The 15,585-nt window shown below is 31.5% G+C and overlaps 1 protein-coding gene and 1 long non-coding RNA gene across 2 annotated transcripts; both read right to left on the bottom strand.

The window, feature by feature from the left end:
• Positions 1–9,650: 9,650 nt before the first annotated feature.
• LOC122526736 lies at positions 9,651–11,250 on the bottom strand. Its single transcript, XR_006306186.1, has 2 exons — positions 9,937–11,250; positions 9,651–9,807 (listed from the first exon to the last, which is right to left on the bottom strand). It is a non-coding gene; the product is annotated as an uncharacterized LOC122526736 (long non-coding RNA).
• A 255-nt stretch (positions 11,251–11,505) lies between these two features.
• LOC122526713 (solute carrier family 2, facilitated glucose transporter member 8-like) lies at positions 11,506–15,374 on the bottom strand. Its single transcript, XM_043650268.1, has 3 exons — positions 15,075–15,374; positions 14,732–14,994; positions 11,506–11,718 (listed from the first exon to the last, which is right to left on the bottom strand). Exons 1-3 carry the CDS (start codon positions 15,151–15,153, stop codon positions 11,680–11,682), a joined length of 381 nt encoding a protein of 126 aa, XP_043506203.1. The 5' UTR covers positions 15,154–15,374; the 3' UTR covers positions 11,506–11,679.
• Between the last annotated feature and the right edge of the window lie 211 nt (positions 15,375–15,585).

Raw genomic sequence — 15,585 nt, 5'->3', positions numbered from 1 at the left:
CCTTGGAGGGGGGCCGATGTTCCGTTGTTCGATGGAAAAGTATAAAAGGGCAGTCGGACAATACGGGTGGTAGAAGGAAGTAGTAGGAAGTTAGTTAATCTTATGTTCTTATGTACTGAGTAGTGGGAGGTAGCAGTTAGTCAATCTTATGTTCTTATGTTCTTATGAGTTAGTTAGTCTTATGTTATTATGTGTTTGGGAGTTTACAAATTTCAGGAGTGGGATGTTTACAGTATTAAATGTAAAATATTTTTTCTTTTGCTAATAATTTCTACTGATAATTGTTGCTGGAAAAATTACCTGGATATCTTTGTGCTTAGCAGAAAGACTTAAAGCAAAGTTCAGTGCACTTGCAGAAGTGTCGTGACCCTAGAAAATCTTACTGCGTAGAATGTTTCTCCTCTTTTGTTTTCTAAATGAATACATTTACAAATACATACTTCAAACATGAAAGTATTAATTTCCCCACGAATTCCTTCCTCAACAATTTGATTGTCTTTCGAAGACGCGGCTATAAGCAAATCTATCAAAGAAAGTCTTTTTTTTTCTGCATATCTGTAACATAAAAACTCTCTTGATCTTGTTTCTTTAATTTAATTTTATCCTTATTTAAAAAATACGAATAATTTCATCGTCCTTTTCCTTGCCCTTATTAAAAATGTCATCTTCCTCAATATTCTCATAGATTGGCAAACATTTCCCATTAGTTTGTTTATGAAAACGTTTCCTTTTAGCAATTATCTGGAATAAATGTAACACTTTCCTAATTTAGATATTTTTTATAAATGTAGAACTAATTAATTATTATGAAAAACGTACTTTTTTCGAAAAACCGTGCAATGTTTTTAAAATCTCTTTTTGCAGTCTACCTTATGATGTCAGTGCAAATATACTATCGTTGAAGTACCAAGGTCTTATAACTCTTATGAACACTCTATACTCTAACACAAATTATACCTAATGTACCTGTGGAAAATACTAATCTTTTTAATACATGCATACAAGCTTTAAACAAGGAGAATATTCCTTTAATATCAACATATAACGGCTTCAAATATCCAGATGTACCTCAGAATCTACCACCTTTAGATTTAGTTTCTGAAAGATTAATTTCACCTCGTATTTCTTTTATGCAGATCAGACGTCAGAGACATGTAAATGGTCAATACGGCATTTATGGTCAAGTAATTAACGTGCCTGTTTCAGTTAATACAATGGTCAAATCTCTTCCAAGAAAATTGATGACAATTATTGTTTAAATGTACATATTAAACGTAAGAAAATTCACCGATCTAGTTAATTACATGGCATTGTTAACAAGCGTATAATTAAAGCTTGGCTACAATTTTTAATACCGTCTCCGTTATATACAATCTACGATATTAAAATTGATGATTAATTTTTTATGATAATCAAATTCACGACAAAGTTGAGCAAAATGATGTCAGAAATACATTCCTGTAGAAAAGAGTCTTACGGCGCACTAACAGACATGAATGAGGGATAAAGAACAATATTTACGTATTGCACCGAATTAGTATTCCAATACATTGCCCTCCTGGCAAAATGCTTATTGGAAAGAGATGTCGAGTTGTTTCTTGATAAATTTAGGAATTGAAAAATTTATATTAATATAAAAATATTATTGCAATACTATATATCAAATTCATTTATGTATAAAATAAATAAAATTATAAAAAATTTAACATAAGTGGAGAATAAATGTTAAATTAAAATTTGAAAGAAAAAAGAAATATTAAAAGTACCGTTGCTATTATATTTGTAATTTTTAAGTTATATATTTGTATATAATTCTAAGTAGAAAAGTTTTAAGTAGCAAGAGAAAAAAATGTAAAAACGAACAATTTTAAATACAATAATCATTGTATGGAGAAAATAAACAATTATTTTCTTTAATGCGTTAACTACCTAATATACCGAAAAATAATTAACGTACGTTCTTGCATTAGCTATTTAGCACTCGAAGCGATAAGACGTTTTTACGAGACGCAATAATAAGTGTTTACTTGAAGCAATAATAAGTTAGAAGAACAAATAAATATACCCGTATTGTTAATCTGTCTATACTTTGGCAGTTAGTGGTAGTGTGAGATAAACAAACTTGCCGTAACAGCAAGTTTGAATCCATACTGTAACAGAATATAATTTTTAAAGCTAAACTTAATCAAAAATGATAAAAATTATGCCATTAACAATCAATGGAAATCTCGGAAATTAGAAACAACGTCAGAGTATATGGATTTTGATGAATTTAGCACTAGAGATGACGCTACGAAGAAATGGAAATTCAATCCATCAAATAGTTACCTATCTCTATCTGACCTGGAAGAAACCACAGGAGAACTGGCTAATCAAAATACCAGTGAGCAACCAATTTAGCAAACTACAAGAAGTAGAAGAACTTCCAGGGAAGGATACAACGGATAGAAAAACTACAACCGAAACCCCCACTAATACATATAAAAGCTCAGGTCATTGTACTGCTAATTGAACTATTGAAAGAAATAGATCAAAATGAGTACACGTTAAAGCAATTGAAGGGCAATCATATCAAAGTGCAAGTCAATTACATCTGATACCTACAGAAAGGTCACTAAGACTCTAAAAGAGAAGAATACAAACTTCTATACCTACCAGCCAAAAAAAGACAGATGTTATAAGGTAGTATTAAGAGGAATGCATCCCAGGACAGATACTAGCATCATAATCGATGAACTAAAAAAATGAACCACCAAGTAAAACAAATAAACAATATGACTAAACGTGATACAAAGCAACTTCTGCCGCTATTCTTTATCAACCTAGAACCGAATTACAACAACAAAGATATCTACTAAATTGAAAGGCTGTACAACACGATAGCTTCTTTTTAACCTCTCAAAACAAAAAGAGATATTCCTCAGTGTTTACGTTGTAAAAGTTATGGACATACCAAGAATTCCTGTAATAAAACTCTAGTATTTGTTAGATGCGCAGGTAAGCATTGGACTTCGAACTGGCCACATGCAGGCAAAATTAGTAACGTAAAATGCTTTAATCATCTAGGAGATCACCCTGCAAGCTACAAAGGTTATATAATTAGGAAACAGATACAGCAATAAATTTACCCTTAGCAGAGACACAAAACAGCTATAGAAAACTGTAATTCATAGAATGTTACTACCTCTGAAAACTATAATAACAATTCCTTCAAAGGTCAACAACTAAATCTTAAAACTAGCAATAGAACATATGCAGAAGTAATTCGACCACGTGAGAGACTATTAACAAATGAAAATAATGAAACAGAGTCAGAAATATCTTAAATTAAAAATTTGTTGATAAATACAGCTACAAACTATACAAACATAACTAATAAGCAACATGCTTTTACAATAAACGCATTTCCTATCACAAAAATCACAACAATTAAACAAAATACTAGAACTTTTATGCTAAATATAAACAAATAAAATTGATACACTTAAAATTGCAATTATGAACGCAAACGGGCTTTATCAAAGAACACAAGAGCTGAAAATCTTCTTACATACTAATAAAATAGACGCTATACTCACAGCAGAAACACACCTATCCACAAAAAATTACTTTAAAATACCATTTTACAATGTGTACAATACTATACGCCGTTTTTTTTTGTTTTTTTTTAAAGATTTTATTTGTTTCAGAATATACAGTTGCTTGGGTACAAATAAAGGTACAAATAAATCTACTAACAAAAACCATAAAATTAACTTAGGAAAATATACAATAGCATGGCTAACATTATAGTGGGCGACCTCGCTATTGCACATGAACGTATGTTCAGAAGATTATGCGAGGAATAGCAGTGTTTAGAAGTAGAATGCAAATCCGCCGAGTATAAATTACAATATAGTGTTAATATACTACGAAAAAAAGCTTAGGAAAAAAACTTGTATACAATAATTGATATCGTGAGAATAGATTAATCTTCAATATACTAACAAATAACAATCGTATATTTTCATATACCTGTTAAAAAATAAAATGTTTACTGCAATTCAAGTAATCAATTTTCCTTTATTATTTACGCAAGATGTTAAAAAATTTATTATTCGTAATTTTTCACTAATAAATAATTTTCTCTTTCCTGTATATATTTAAAAATTAAGAAATATCTTCTTCTTCTTTCTTTAGTTTAGGCAAATTGCCTGTTCCTTACGACGTTTTTTTCTGCCTATTGCACTGTTAAATTGTCGCACCATCGTTTTCGTGGGCGTCCCGTGCTTCTGCGGCCTGCCGGTGACTTATCCCGTGCAATTCTGACAATTCTTCTATTGTCCATTCTACTGATGTGCTCGTTCCATTCTTTTTTTCTTTTTAGTATCCATACGTTGATATTTTCCACTTTGCATGTTCTTCTTATATCTTCACTTCTCTCTCGATCCAGCAGTGTTTTTCCAACTATTCTGCGAAGCACTCTCATTTCGGTTGTCTCTAGTAACTGTTTCGTTTTCGCCGTGTCTGGTCGAGTTTCTGCGGTATATGACATAATAGGTCTTACCATTGCCTTGTAAATTCTTGCTTTGGTCTCTATGTCAATGTTTTTATTTCGCCATATTGTGTCATTCAAACAACCTGCTATTCTGGATGCCTTCGTTGTCTGTTCTCTTACCTCTGCTTCGACATCACCATATCCTGAGATTTCTATTCCTAGGTATTTAAATCTCATTTCCTGCTGAATAACCTTCCCTTCAATTTCCAGTTTGCATCTTAACGGTGTCTTTGATGTTGTCATGCATTTTGTTTTCTGGGCCGATATTTTCATGTTGAATGATTTGGCTATGCAGTTGAATCGGTGTAGTAAACGTTGTAGATCATCCTCATTTTCGGCCACTAATACAGCGTCATCAGCATAGCATAGGATGGTTATTTCTTCGCTGCCCATTTTATATCCTTTTAGCAGTCTTACGTTTCTTATTATTTCGTCCATGATGATGTTAAAAAGCAGGGGACTTAGGGAATCCCCTTGTCGGATACCACGACTTGCATCAATCGGTTCAGTCAAGGTACCATTTATCCTTGCTTGGATCTTGTTGTTTCTATAGATGTTCTCTATGGTCTTAATAAGATTATTCGGAATTTGTCGGTTATAAAGGAGGTGAATAACATCCTTTAATTGCACCCGGTCAAATGCTTTTTCCAGATCAATGAAACACATATATGCTGGTCTGTTGTATTCGATTGATTTTTCTGTTATCTGTCTTATGATGAAAACCGCGTCTGTGCATGATCTACCTGATCTGAATCCCTGTTGTTCGTCTTCTAGATTCGTTAAGCTGTTAATTTTATTCGTTATGACTTTTGTTGTTAGTTTCAATGAAGTATTTAAAAGATTTATTCCCCTGTAGTTTGTAGGTAGTTTTTTGTCTCCTTTTTTAAACATAACTATAGTTGTGCTGGTTCGCCATTCATCAGGTATTTTGTGTTGGCATAGTATTTTTTGGATTAGGAATGTTAACTGTTGTGTGAGACGTTGGCCACCATATTTTAGTAATTCGTTTGGGATGCCGTCTTGCCCTGAGCTCTTCCTATTCTTTAGTTTTCGAATAGCTGTTTCTACATCACTGGACTCAATTTGTATGTCGTTTTTAGTTACTATTTCTGGCGTATTTAGTTCCACTTGAGGTTCTTCTGATTTATAGAGTTCTGTTAAGTAACTAATCCAGGTTTCTCTTGTGATCTGATTTGTTTCGATCATTTCGTTGACCTCCTTTCTTTGATTTCTAATAAATCGCCAGATTTGTTTTTGTAGTCCATAGAAGTCACTCTCCATTCTCTTCGAAAAAATCTCCCAATGATGTTGTTTTGTTTGCCTTACTAGTGTCGCTGCTTGATTCCGGATTCGTCTATACATTTCGTATGATTCAGGTGTTCGTAATGTCCTATAGTTAAGGTATGCCATTTTCTTTTTTTTGCATATTTCCTTAATCTCTGGGCGGAACCATGGGGTCTTGATCATTCTAGCCCGGTTTTTTACAGTTCGTGTTCCCAGGGCTTCGTATGCAGCTTCTAAAATGTTGGTTCTTAGTTTCTTCCAGGCTATGTTTATGTTATCTTCTTCTTTTATTGGGTCTTTTTCGATTTTTTCTTTCAACCTGTTCTCGTATAGTTGTTTGGTTGGTAAGTTCCATAGTGACTCGATGTTTATTTTCGATTCTTGAGTTGCTCGTGCAAGATTCCCTTGGGGTTTAAACTTCATTCTTATTTTTGCTAATAACAGGCTATGATCGCTTCCTACATTCGCGGAGTTTAATGTCCTAACATCTAGTATTTGGTTTGGTTGGACATATCTGTTAGTAACAATGTAATCAATTGTAGACCTGAAGCCTCTGGTGTTGCTGTATGTAAATTTATACTGTTCCTTATGATTGTAAAATGTGTTATTAATCCTTAGCTCGTTAAATGTGCATAGTTGTGTCATTAGTTCTCCATTGTCATTTAACACGTTTTCGTTGAACCTTTGTTTTATTCCAGGTATTATTTCATTTCCGATGCGAGCGTTGAAATCTCCAAGGATTATCATTTGTTGGTTACTTGGTAATGATCCGCCTAAATTTTGTAGTTGGTCGTAGAAGGCTTCTCTTTCTTCTTTTGGTTTGTTATCTTCAGGTGCATATATTGACACTATATTTAATTTTTTGTCTACCGCTTTCATTTTTACAACCAAGATTCGTGAAGATATGTAGCTGCATTCTTGTATGTTACTTTGATATTTCTTGGACACTGCGATGGCTACCCCTTCTTTTGCCCTGGTTTGTTTTCCGACTCCACTATATATCACCAGGTAGTCGTCATATTGTATTTGCCCTTTGCCTTTCTTTTTTGTTTCTTGTAAGGCGCAAATATCAATATTGTTGTCTTTTAGTTCTTGCAGGGTCTCCTGGTCTTTGTTGTTCAATGATTTTATATTCCATGTAGCCACGCGCAGTATATATTTTTTCTTCCATTCCTTATTCCTTTTTCTTGCCTGGGTTGTCATCGAAAAATCCGTCCTTTTCCGAGGCAATTTCGTCTTTTTTAGCAAATTTCCTTTTTTTACGTTGGGTAGGGAGCTAGCCTGACCCAACAACCTTCCTCCTTTTCCCGGGCTTAGGGCCGGCAACATGATCGTTGATTTCGATGTTCCATCGATCATGCAGGCGGAGTTATTAAGAAATATAAAAAAAAAAAAAAAAAAAATTTAGAAAAAGAGAAAAAAATTATTAAAAAAAAAAAAAAAAAAAAAAAAAAACTTCCCCCATAAAGGATCGAAAACTAACTTGCGGCTCAAGAAGAAGGGAGAATACTACTACTTACTTATGTTACTAGACAACATCCCTAGACGAAATGAGACTGTAATACTCGAGGACTTAATAAATGGGAGAGTTCTAAGAGAGTGCTAAAGAGCTAATGCAAGAACATACGTTAATTATTTTTCGGTATATTATAATAGTTAGTTAACGCATTAAAGAAAATAATTGTTTATTTTATCCATACAATGATTATTGTAATTAAAATTGTTCTTTTTTTACATTTTTTTCTCTTGCTATTTAAAACTTTTCTAATTAGAATTATATACAAATATATAACTTAAAAATTACAAATATAATAGCAAGGTACTTTTAATATTTCTTTTTTCTTTTAAATTTTAATTTAACATTTATTCTCCACTTATGTTACATTTTTTATAATTTTATTTATTTTAAATATATATGAATTTGATATATAGTATTGTAATAATATTTTTATATTAATATAAATTTCTCAATTCCTTAATTTATCAAGCAACAACTCGACATCTCCTCCAACAAGTATTTTGCCAGGAGGACAAAGTATTGGAATACTGATTATGCTGGCTGTAGGTTCTGCAAATCTCGAATCATATGCATAACCGTCGACCATGTTTGTTGACAAAATGGTTAACATTAAAAATACGCAAACTATTAAAAGAACACGCATGTTGATTATTTTCCTAAAAAAATACAAAAAAAAACATTATTTTTTATTTTAGAAAAAATTATTCACTTTTTATTTCATCTTTAAAATGTTATTAAATTAATCAGATAATTCTCGAAAGAAGTGAGAAACGTTTAATAAAATCATTTTATTTTCGTTATTAGCATTAAATTATTGCGATACTTACGTAGACCAAGATGGTCCAAAAGTTTAGAAAATTCGAAGTTATTCTTTCTATTTTTTTTATAGCTAAATGTTTTATTCTAAGTCGATGCAGTTGAGTTGCTCGAAGCTTTTGCACTATTCAAACATCGTATTTATATCTTAGAAAGTAGAATATTATTGTATTGTTTAGAGCGTTATCATGCGTTGAAGAAAACGTTAAATTTATTTTTAGAATTTTACGCTGTTCCAATTTTTCGTAGAACGTTTTTTATTTTTTTTATATTTTATTTTTTATTATACGAATTTCCTTGAAAATATTAGTTTGATTACCGACACGTGGTAATTTTGATTACAAAATATTAAAATTTGCAATGATTCATCGTTTTTCGCTTCGTTATTTCTATAAACATTATACTTTGTGAAAAAAAATATGTTCCGGAACTGATAAGATTAAAAATAATCTGAAGCAAATAATATTTAGTTTTCATTTCTCTTATTTTTATTCTTTTAAATTGTTTTACGAAAAAAAAATCATTCGAAATAATGAAATTACATTTATTTAAATCAGACAAACAAAATTTGATATGTAATAATAAAAATAATAATAATAACACACGTAGGGTGGGTTGGTAATAATACCACTCAGTAATCCCTATTTGTCGTAAAAAGCGACTAAAAAGGAAACTTACACAAAGAAGGGGATATAAATAATATAATACTTTTAAACTTTTATCAAGTGTACACCTAGTACAATTTTTCTATATCCGGACGAATATGATCATTAGTATTTAGATTGTTTTTTTTCTTCTTTATTTAATTACATTTCTATCTCTCTTTTATTTAATCTACATATATATATTGTTTATTTTTATTATTATTTTTTGAAAAACACGCAATATTCAATAACTAACAAACTATAATATATTTACAATATTAATTGCCAGTAATTTTCGCGTGACGAAATAAACTCAATCGTGTAAGTGCTATTTTTAAGATTAAAAATTATGCAAAGCTTAAAATTTTACTCGGTTTTTATTTGCGATGACCGGACGCTTTTTAGAACGACCTTGTTTCTCTTATTCCACGTGTTTTTTATTTGTTTTTTATTTTAATTTAAACTTTAAATTTAAATCGGAATTAGTTTTAATCGGATTTCAATTGGAAATTTACTATTACAAAACTTGAGATCCATTGTTGTAAGAGTTAGTAGTGTAATCAAATATAAATATAAAAGAAAAAATTCAATTAAAAATAATATCGAAAAATTAATCGCTAGAATGTCAAGAATATGTTGTACCATCAAAATTTTTATTAAAATATAAAAATTATATATATATATATTGTAACGTCGCCACGCTTATAATTTCTGGATATTATTTTTTTCCTTTTGCATTACGTAATCTTTTTCGATACTTTTCAACTATTTGACATTCAGGAAACCCCCTCCCTGTTTCCTGCACGTGTGCGACCCGTTTGTCCTCTACGGTGCATGTTCTTCTATTTTCTTTGCACATTCCTATTTGCTTGTGCTGTCATCATCATTATTTCCGTCCAATCCGAGGCTATATTGCTAATTCCAGGAGCATTTTTATTGTTCTTTACCGAGGGTAGGTTTCTAGCCTCGCCTCTGAAATCTCCTCCTTTGTCTGGGCTTGGGACCAGCTAAGAATTAACAAGGAGGTATTAACTAGATATTAACGGAGAGTCTTGACGTCAACGGCACATCAACGGTTTTTTCTCAAGCGGGTCACCCATCCAAGCACTAATTGTGCTCAGCGCTGCTTAACTTACATGATCGAGCGGAAGCTAGTGCTGTCACCGCGCCATGGCCGTCGAATATTTTTTTTTTGTTTATTTATGGCAACAACACACGGTGTTCCCAAGCGGTCATCCATCGAACTACTAACCGTGCCAAGAGATGTTTGACTTTAGTGATCGGACTAAAACTAGTACTCTCAGCGCGATATGGCTGTTGACGATCTGAAAGTAATCTCTCAAACACAAGCAGTTCCGTCAGATTATTTACAAAAACAACGGCCGTTAGTTTTTCGTGCTTTAATTTCGTCGCTCCCGAATAACTCGTCGGATTGTAATGTATTACACACAGATTGCGGATGAATTAATATAATCTTATCGATCGTGTTTTCACCAATTTTCTCCCAAAATTGATTCACCTTTTACTACAAACTATTTACATGCGAACTTATTGTGCAATATAAGTCACCGAATCTCATTTCAAATTAACTTAAAATTAATTATTTTTTTCGTTAAAACTATTTATATATTTTTATTTAACAGTTTTAAGAAAACAACTGTCTGATATGGACATAGATCACCTTAAGAAAACTTGGATTTAATAATGACGCCAGAACAAAGAAAGTTTAGGAACCGCTGCCGTCATTTCGAACAACACGATCCTGTATAAGTGCTTCAGAAATTTATTCTCATATTAATAATACAATCAAGAGTTAAACAATCAATAGAAAAGAATAATCAAGAAAATGAGTTAACTTTCAATCTTGAAGTTCTCTCTGAATCTCTATGAAAGTCTTGCCTTTGGTTTCCAGTGAAAAATGATACAACAAAGCCGTACTTAGCCAAACGAGAAGACAGAATCCAAAAAAAGGAAGACCATGACCATAATTCAAGGATATTGCTAAAAGAATATAAAGCTGGTCATTAATCATTGCAAGTATACCACCAATGATACCGAGAATACATGTACTAAGTACTTTGACTTCCGCAGCGAAGACCTCAGACATCATGATCGACAAAATACTACAGAAACCTAAATTACAGAAGAAGATTGATGAAATAGATGCTATTATTGGTATAAGAAAATACGATGATACGTCAATGTTAAAAAAATCCTTGGCATAAAAATAAGAGCTAATCGTTAAATCACAAATGCCAACGATGATACCTGATACGAGAATTATTAGTTTACGACCTAGTCTATCGACAAAACAACCAGTTACGATAGAGGATAGTAGCAACGTAATACCCGCAACTATATTTATTGTGTAATCTGAAACTGTACTTAATATTTCTTTAAAGATCAATTGTCCATAAAAAATTAACGGTAAGTAACTACTAAAAAAATTATTGAAGTTAAGAGAAAAATAATAAAGAAAGCTCGTCGATGTCTCCTGATCGTAAATATGTCTTTCAACGTGCTCCAAAATCTAATTTTGTTATTTTCTTCTTTCTTTATGAATTGGTCTATCTTTGTTAATTCATCGGATACATCTATTCTTCCTCGAAGTTTTTGTAATGTCTCCTCAGCCTCCTCCATTCTTCCTCTCATCGCCAAATAATATGGCGATTCTGGTATAAACGAAAAAAGAAACACAAAACAGATCGACAGAAAAATGAAACTAGACGTTGTGTTTCTTATCGAATGATAGGGCACTATTATAAAAGATACCAAGATACCAATATTGCACATGATGCTAATCATGGTTCCGTTAGCACCTCTCGTTTTTACCGATGATATTTCGCCTAAGTATATTGGAGCTACGACGAATCCTACTCCTACAGAATGCCAGACAAAAATCTTGCTACGTACCACATCTGTAAGCATTAAAAGAGAGAAAAGAATATTAGACACTTTGTCGCACAAAATTTTTATTATTTAGATTCAAATCAGGTAAAGTTTATGCACAGTTACTCTTTTTATCTGATTCTGTGTGATAAATGAACTAATTGTGTACAACAGAAATATACAGCAGACGAATCAAAAATGAATCTTTACGAACTATTTTACTAGAGCATATATTTTACTTTGAAAGACCAAAATAGAAAAGTGTCAAGATTAACATGCAGTATGTCCGAAATAATATTGTATAATAATAAACTCAAATATTTGGTCTTTTACCGACTGAATCTGTTGACATTTTACTTTGTGAATCTTGATGTTCCCAAATTTCGATGTTTTACGATAACATATATATATATATATATACAAAGTTTTTCAGCAATATTAGATAGCATAAATATATTTTTTGCTTATAGTTGTATGAAAAAACTATATTCGTAAAAGTGGCACTATTGAGTAAAGGAAATATAATATTTAGAAGAATTTTTCCTTAAAGTTTTTTTTTTACGAAATTTTAAGAATATTGATGTTTTTTCAAATGGAACCCTTTATTTTTGGCGATATTCATAACAATACGAGTTTAATAATTTTAAAAATATATATTGTAATCTCGATCCTTTCTTACTGGGCCATTAGCAAAGATACTCGTCCTATTCTTCAACTGGACGCCTGCGATCTTACAAGGAGACATTATATTGAAGCACTAACGGATTCAACGAGCTTTGGCATATCAGTAAAATACTTTTAAGGTGTTATCGTGGTAAAATATTTTTATCCATTCGCAAGCAAATTTTTAGAAAAAAGCTTTTGAAGTTCTGCATTTTTATATATCCGTTTTATATTCTTTGAAATCTATCAATTAATTAAGCGGCACTCTAGCGTAAATAGTAGCTTTTTCGCTTCTTGCGTCGATTGTTAGTCTTCAAACCTTTTCGGGGGAAGTTTTTTTTTGTATTAGTTTCTCCATCTATAAATTTAAAAATTTTTTGTCTCATTTCTTAATTTTTAACTATATACAGGAAAGAGAATTAAAATAATTACAAAACAAAATTAGAAGCAATCAACTTCTTAACAAGTATATAAAATATATAAAATTTTAACAGTAAAAAATAACAATCATATATACTCTATTTATTAACAAGTTCATGTATATAATATTAAAATCATGCCTTCTAACAGATGAAGTTTCCTTCCTTCGTTAGCAAGAGTTTTATTATAACTACATTGATAATACTAGCACTCTAAAAAAGCAAAGGAAATGAGTTATTAGAGGGATATTGAAATTTTATATATTTTTATATATCTGTTAAAATATAAAATGGTAACTATAATTCAACTAATCGTCTTCCTTTATTATTTGCGCAAGATTTTAACAATTTTATTGTTTCTAAATTTTTGTTATAATAACTTTATTTCTTACTTTTATATATTTAGAATTTAAAGACTGAGAAAAAAAATTTTTTAACTTACAGATAGAAAAAACTTATACAAAAAAAAACTATTATGTGTACTTATGTACGCACGTAAGAAGTTATACTTCTTTGGCATACCAAAACGAATATAACCTCAATAACCTCAAAATAACTTCAAAAAAATAACTTAAAAAAAATAATAATAATACTATATTATATATATAATATATCGATATATCTATATATATATATAATAAAGAATAAAAAAATATCAAAATATAGATATCAGTTCACACTAAATGTAAGGGAGATATATCGAATTACTTTATGCATCAACGGCTATAGCACGATGGTAGCATTAGTTCTCGCTCAATCATTTAAGTAAAGCAGCACTGAGTCCGATTAGTATTTGGATGGGTGACCCGCTTGAGAAAAAATTGGAAGAAGAAGAGAAGACGACTTCATGCTGTAAATTTCGCTTTGTCGCGCATCGTAAATACCGACAAACTTCGTGGTGTTGTTTTTACTGACGCTCGGAAAAAAATCACTCTCGTCACATTTTCCCAAACGCGCCAAAAGAAGTATAATTACAAAAATTTCTCCTAGAAAGGATTGAACACTAACTACCACAGCGCGAGAAACGAGAATGCTACTATTTACGTTAGCGCGTCTCTTCTTAATTAGGTAAATTTCAAAGGATATAACACGGGTATAAGAAAAAGTAAAACTTTAAAAGTTTTTTTCTCAAAATTGGCTAGCCAATGAATAAAAATATTTTACCTCGATAACAACTTAAAGGTATACTACTATTATACCAAAGCCCGTTAAAATCCGTTGGTGCTCCAGTTTAATGTCTCCTTATTAGACAACCGGCGAAGAATCCAGGCAGAAAGCGATATAGCAAGAGAATTACTTCCGGAACAAGTATATCAAATACTTATATCAGCGATAAGAGTGAGACAGGAGCCATAGGTGAGAACCTTTAGTACTTTGTACACTCGAAGCGAGTGAGAGGCTAGCCACAAGTCCAACCTTTGTTTGGATACCATTACTTTATATTCGAGTTATCAACCAGGGTTTTTATGTCATAAGGCTTTTCCCTGACGAGCCAATAAAAGATCACATTTTCTATTGGCTCAATCACGTGTTTTAATTTTATTTTAATTCCACCTTTACCTTCCTCATCATTAGCTAAAACGAATCACCAGAGGACTCCGCGTTGAAGAAATCTGCGTAAATACAACAACTTTTGTTGATATCTGATTTAAAGAAATGGTATAGGAATATAATATAGGAATACTGGTAAAACTTAAACCCTAATCTTCTTGATAACGGCTGCACCTATGGAGTTTTTGATAATATTCGAGTACGTAGGGTCTGTAGCCTGAAGGAACCTATATAAATTTATAAAGTTTCATAAACATCAAATAAATAACAACTACGGGGCCCTCCTTGTAAGTGTTGACATGCAATTGGAACGGTAAAGAGGCTTTGGTGAATAGCATGAGTATACACGTATGACCGAAAAGATTGTAAATTATCTTTACTTCGTTACAAATGAAAATGAAATACTTACGTATGTGCTTTTTGTCATTAAGATTATACTCCAGCTTGCAACGAGTGGGAGACTGCACAATAAAATTGTATATTTTCTTCCAATTTTGTCAGTTACTAATACATTTATCACTGGTGCTAGCATTTGACCGGTTGATAGCAAAGCCGTTAAAGTTGAAATATCCAATTTATTATCATGAATAGGCGAATCCGGTGATGATAACAACACGACCATTGGTGAATTCCATCCTAGCACAATGCCAAGAGATAATATTAACAGTGTGCCTAAAATTGTTTTTACAAATAAACATATGTTCACATTTTTGCTTTTATCATTTCTATTAACATAATTTAAAAAAACTTACAAGCGAATATTGAGAGGTATTCCCACGTTTTCGAGCCATGTGGTGATATGTACCTTCCTCTTCTTCTTTCCCTATTCATTTTTAATTTTTAAGAATCACAGCTTTTGTTTCCTCACTGAAGACGAATGATCAAAAGACGAAATTCGTTAATATCCTTTTGTAAGCAATTTTTTTATTCTGAATCGTCAAACTAATTAAGAAACTTTTATTTCAGCTCTTTCAACAAGTTACCTGAAATAATGCGATTGCCGTAAAAAATATTTTTCTGTAGCAACTAACAATTTGAATCTAACAAGGGAACTATCAATGAGAGACACTCTCAAGATTTTTTTCAAACTTTGCACACTTGTAGTAGTCTATGCAAATATTTATTGTGTAAACATGACGTATATATTCAGCCATTGGCGATAAATCGCGGAATGAAATTTTACGTAAATTCTTATTCTTTTAGTTGTAGTAGTGTATTAGTCTATGGTTAGCAGTGCTGTGTGTGTCCTTGATGCCGTCGATA

Source organism: Polistes fuscatus, unplaced genomic scaffold (assembly GCF_010416935.1).
Source record: "Polistes fuscatus isolate 324 unplaced genomic scaffold, CU_Pfus_HIC Scaffold12, whole genome shotgun sequence".
NCBI classification, from domain to species: Eukaryota; Metazoa; Arthropoda; class Insecta; order Hymenoptera; family Vespidae; genus Polistes; species Polistes fuscatus.
Note: the sequence above shows the minus strand (reverse complement) of the source record. Positions and strands in the feature narration are given on the sequence as shown.

Coding starts and splice junctions, on each gene's coding strand:
- LOC122526713 (XM_043650268.1), bottom strand. CDS start 15,153: ATGAATAGGGAAAGAAGAAGAGGAAGGTACATATCACCACATGGCTCG. Junction 14,995..15,074: donor ATACCTCTCAATATTCGCTT/GTAAGTTTTTTT, acceptor AAACAATTTTAG/GCACACTGTTAATATTATCT. Junction 11,719..14,731: donor TAATGACAAAAAGCACATAC/GTAAGTATTTCA, acceptor TAATGCTTACAG/ATGTGGTACGTAGCAAGATT.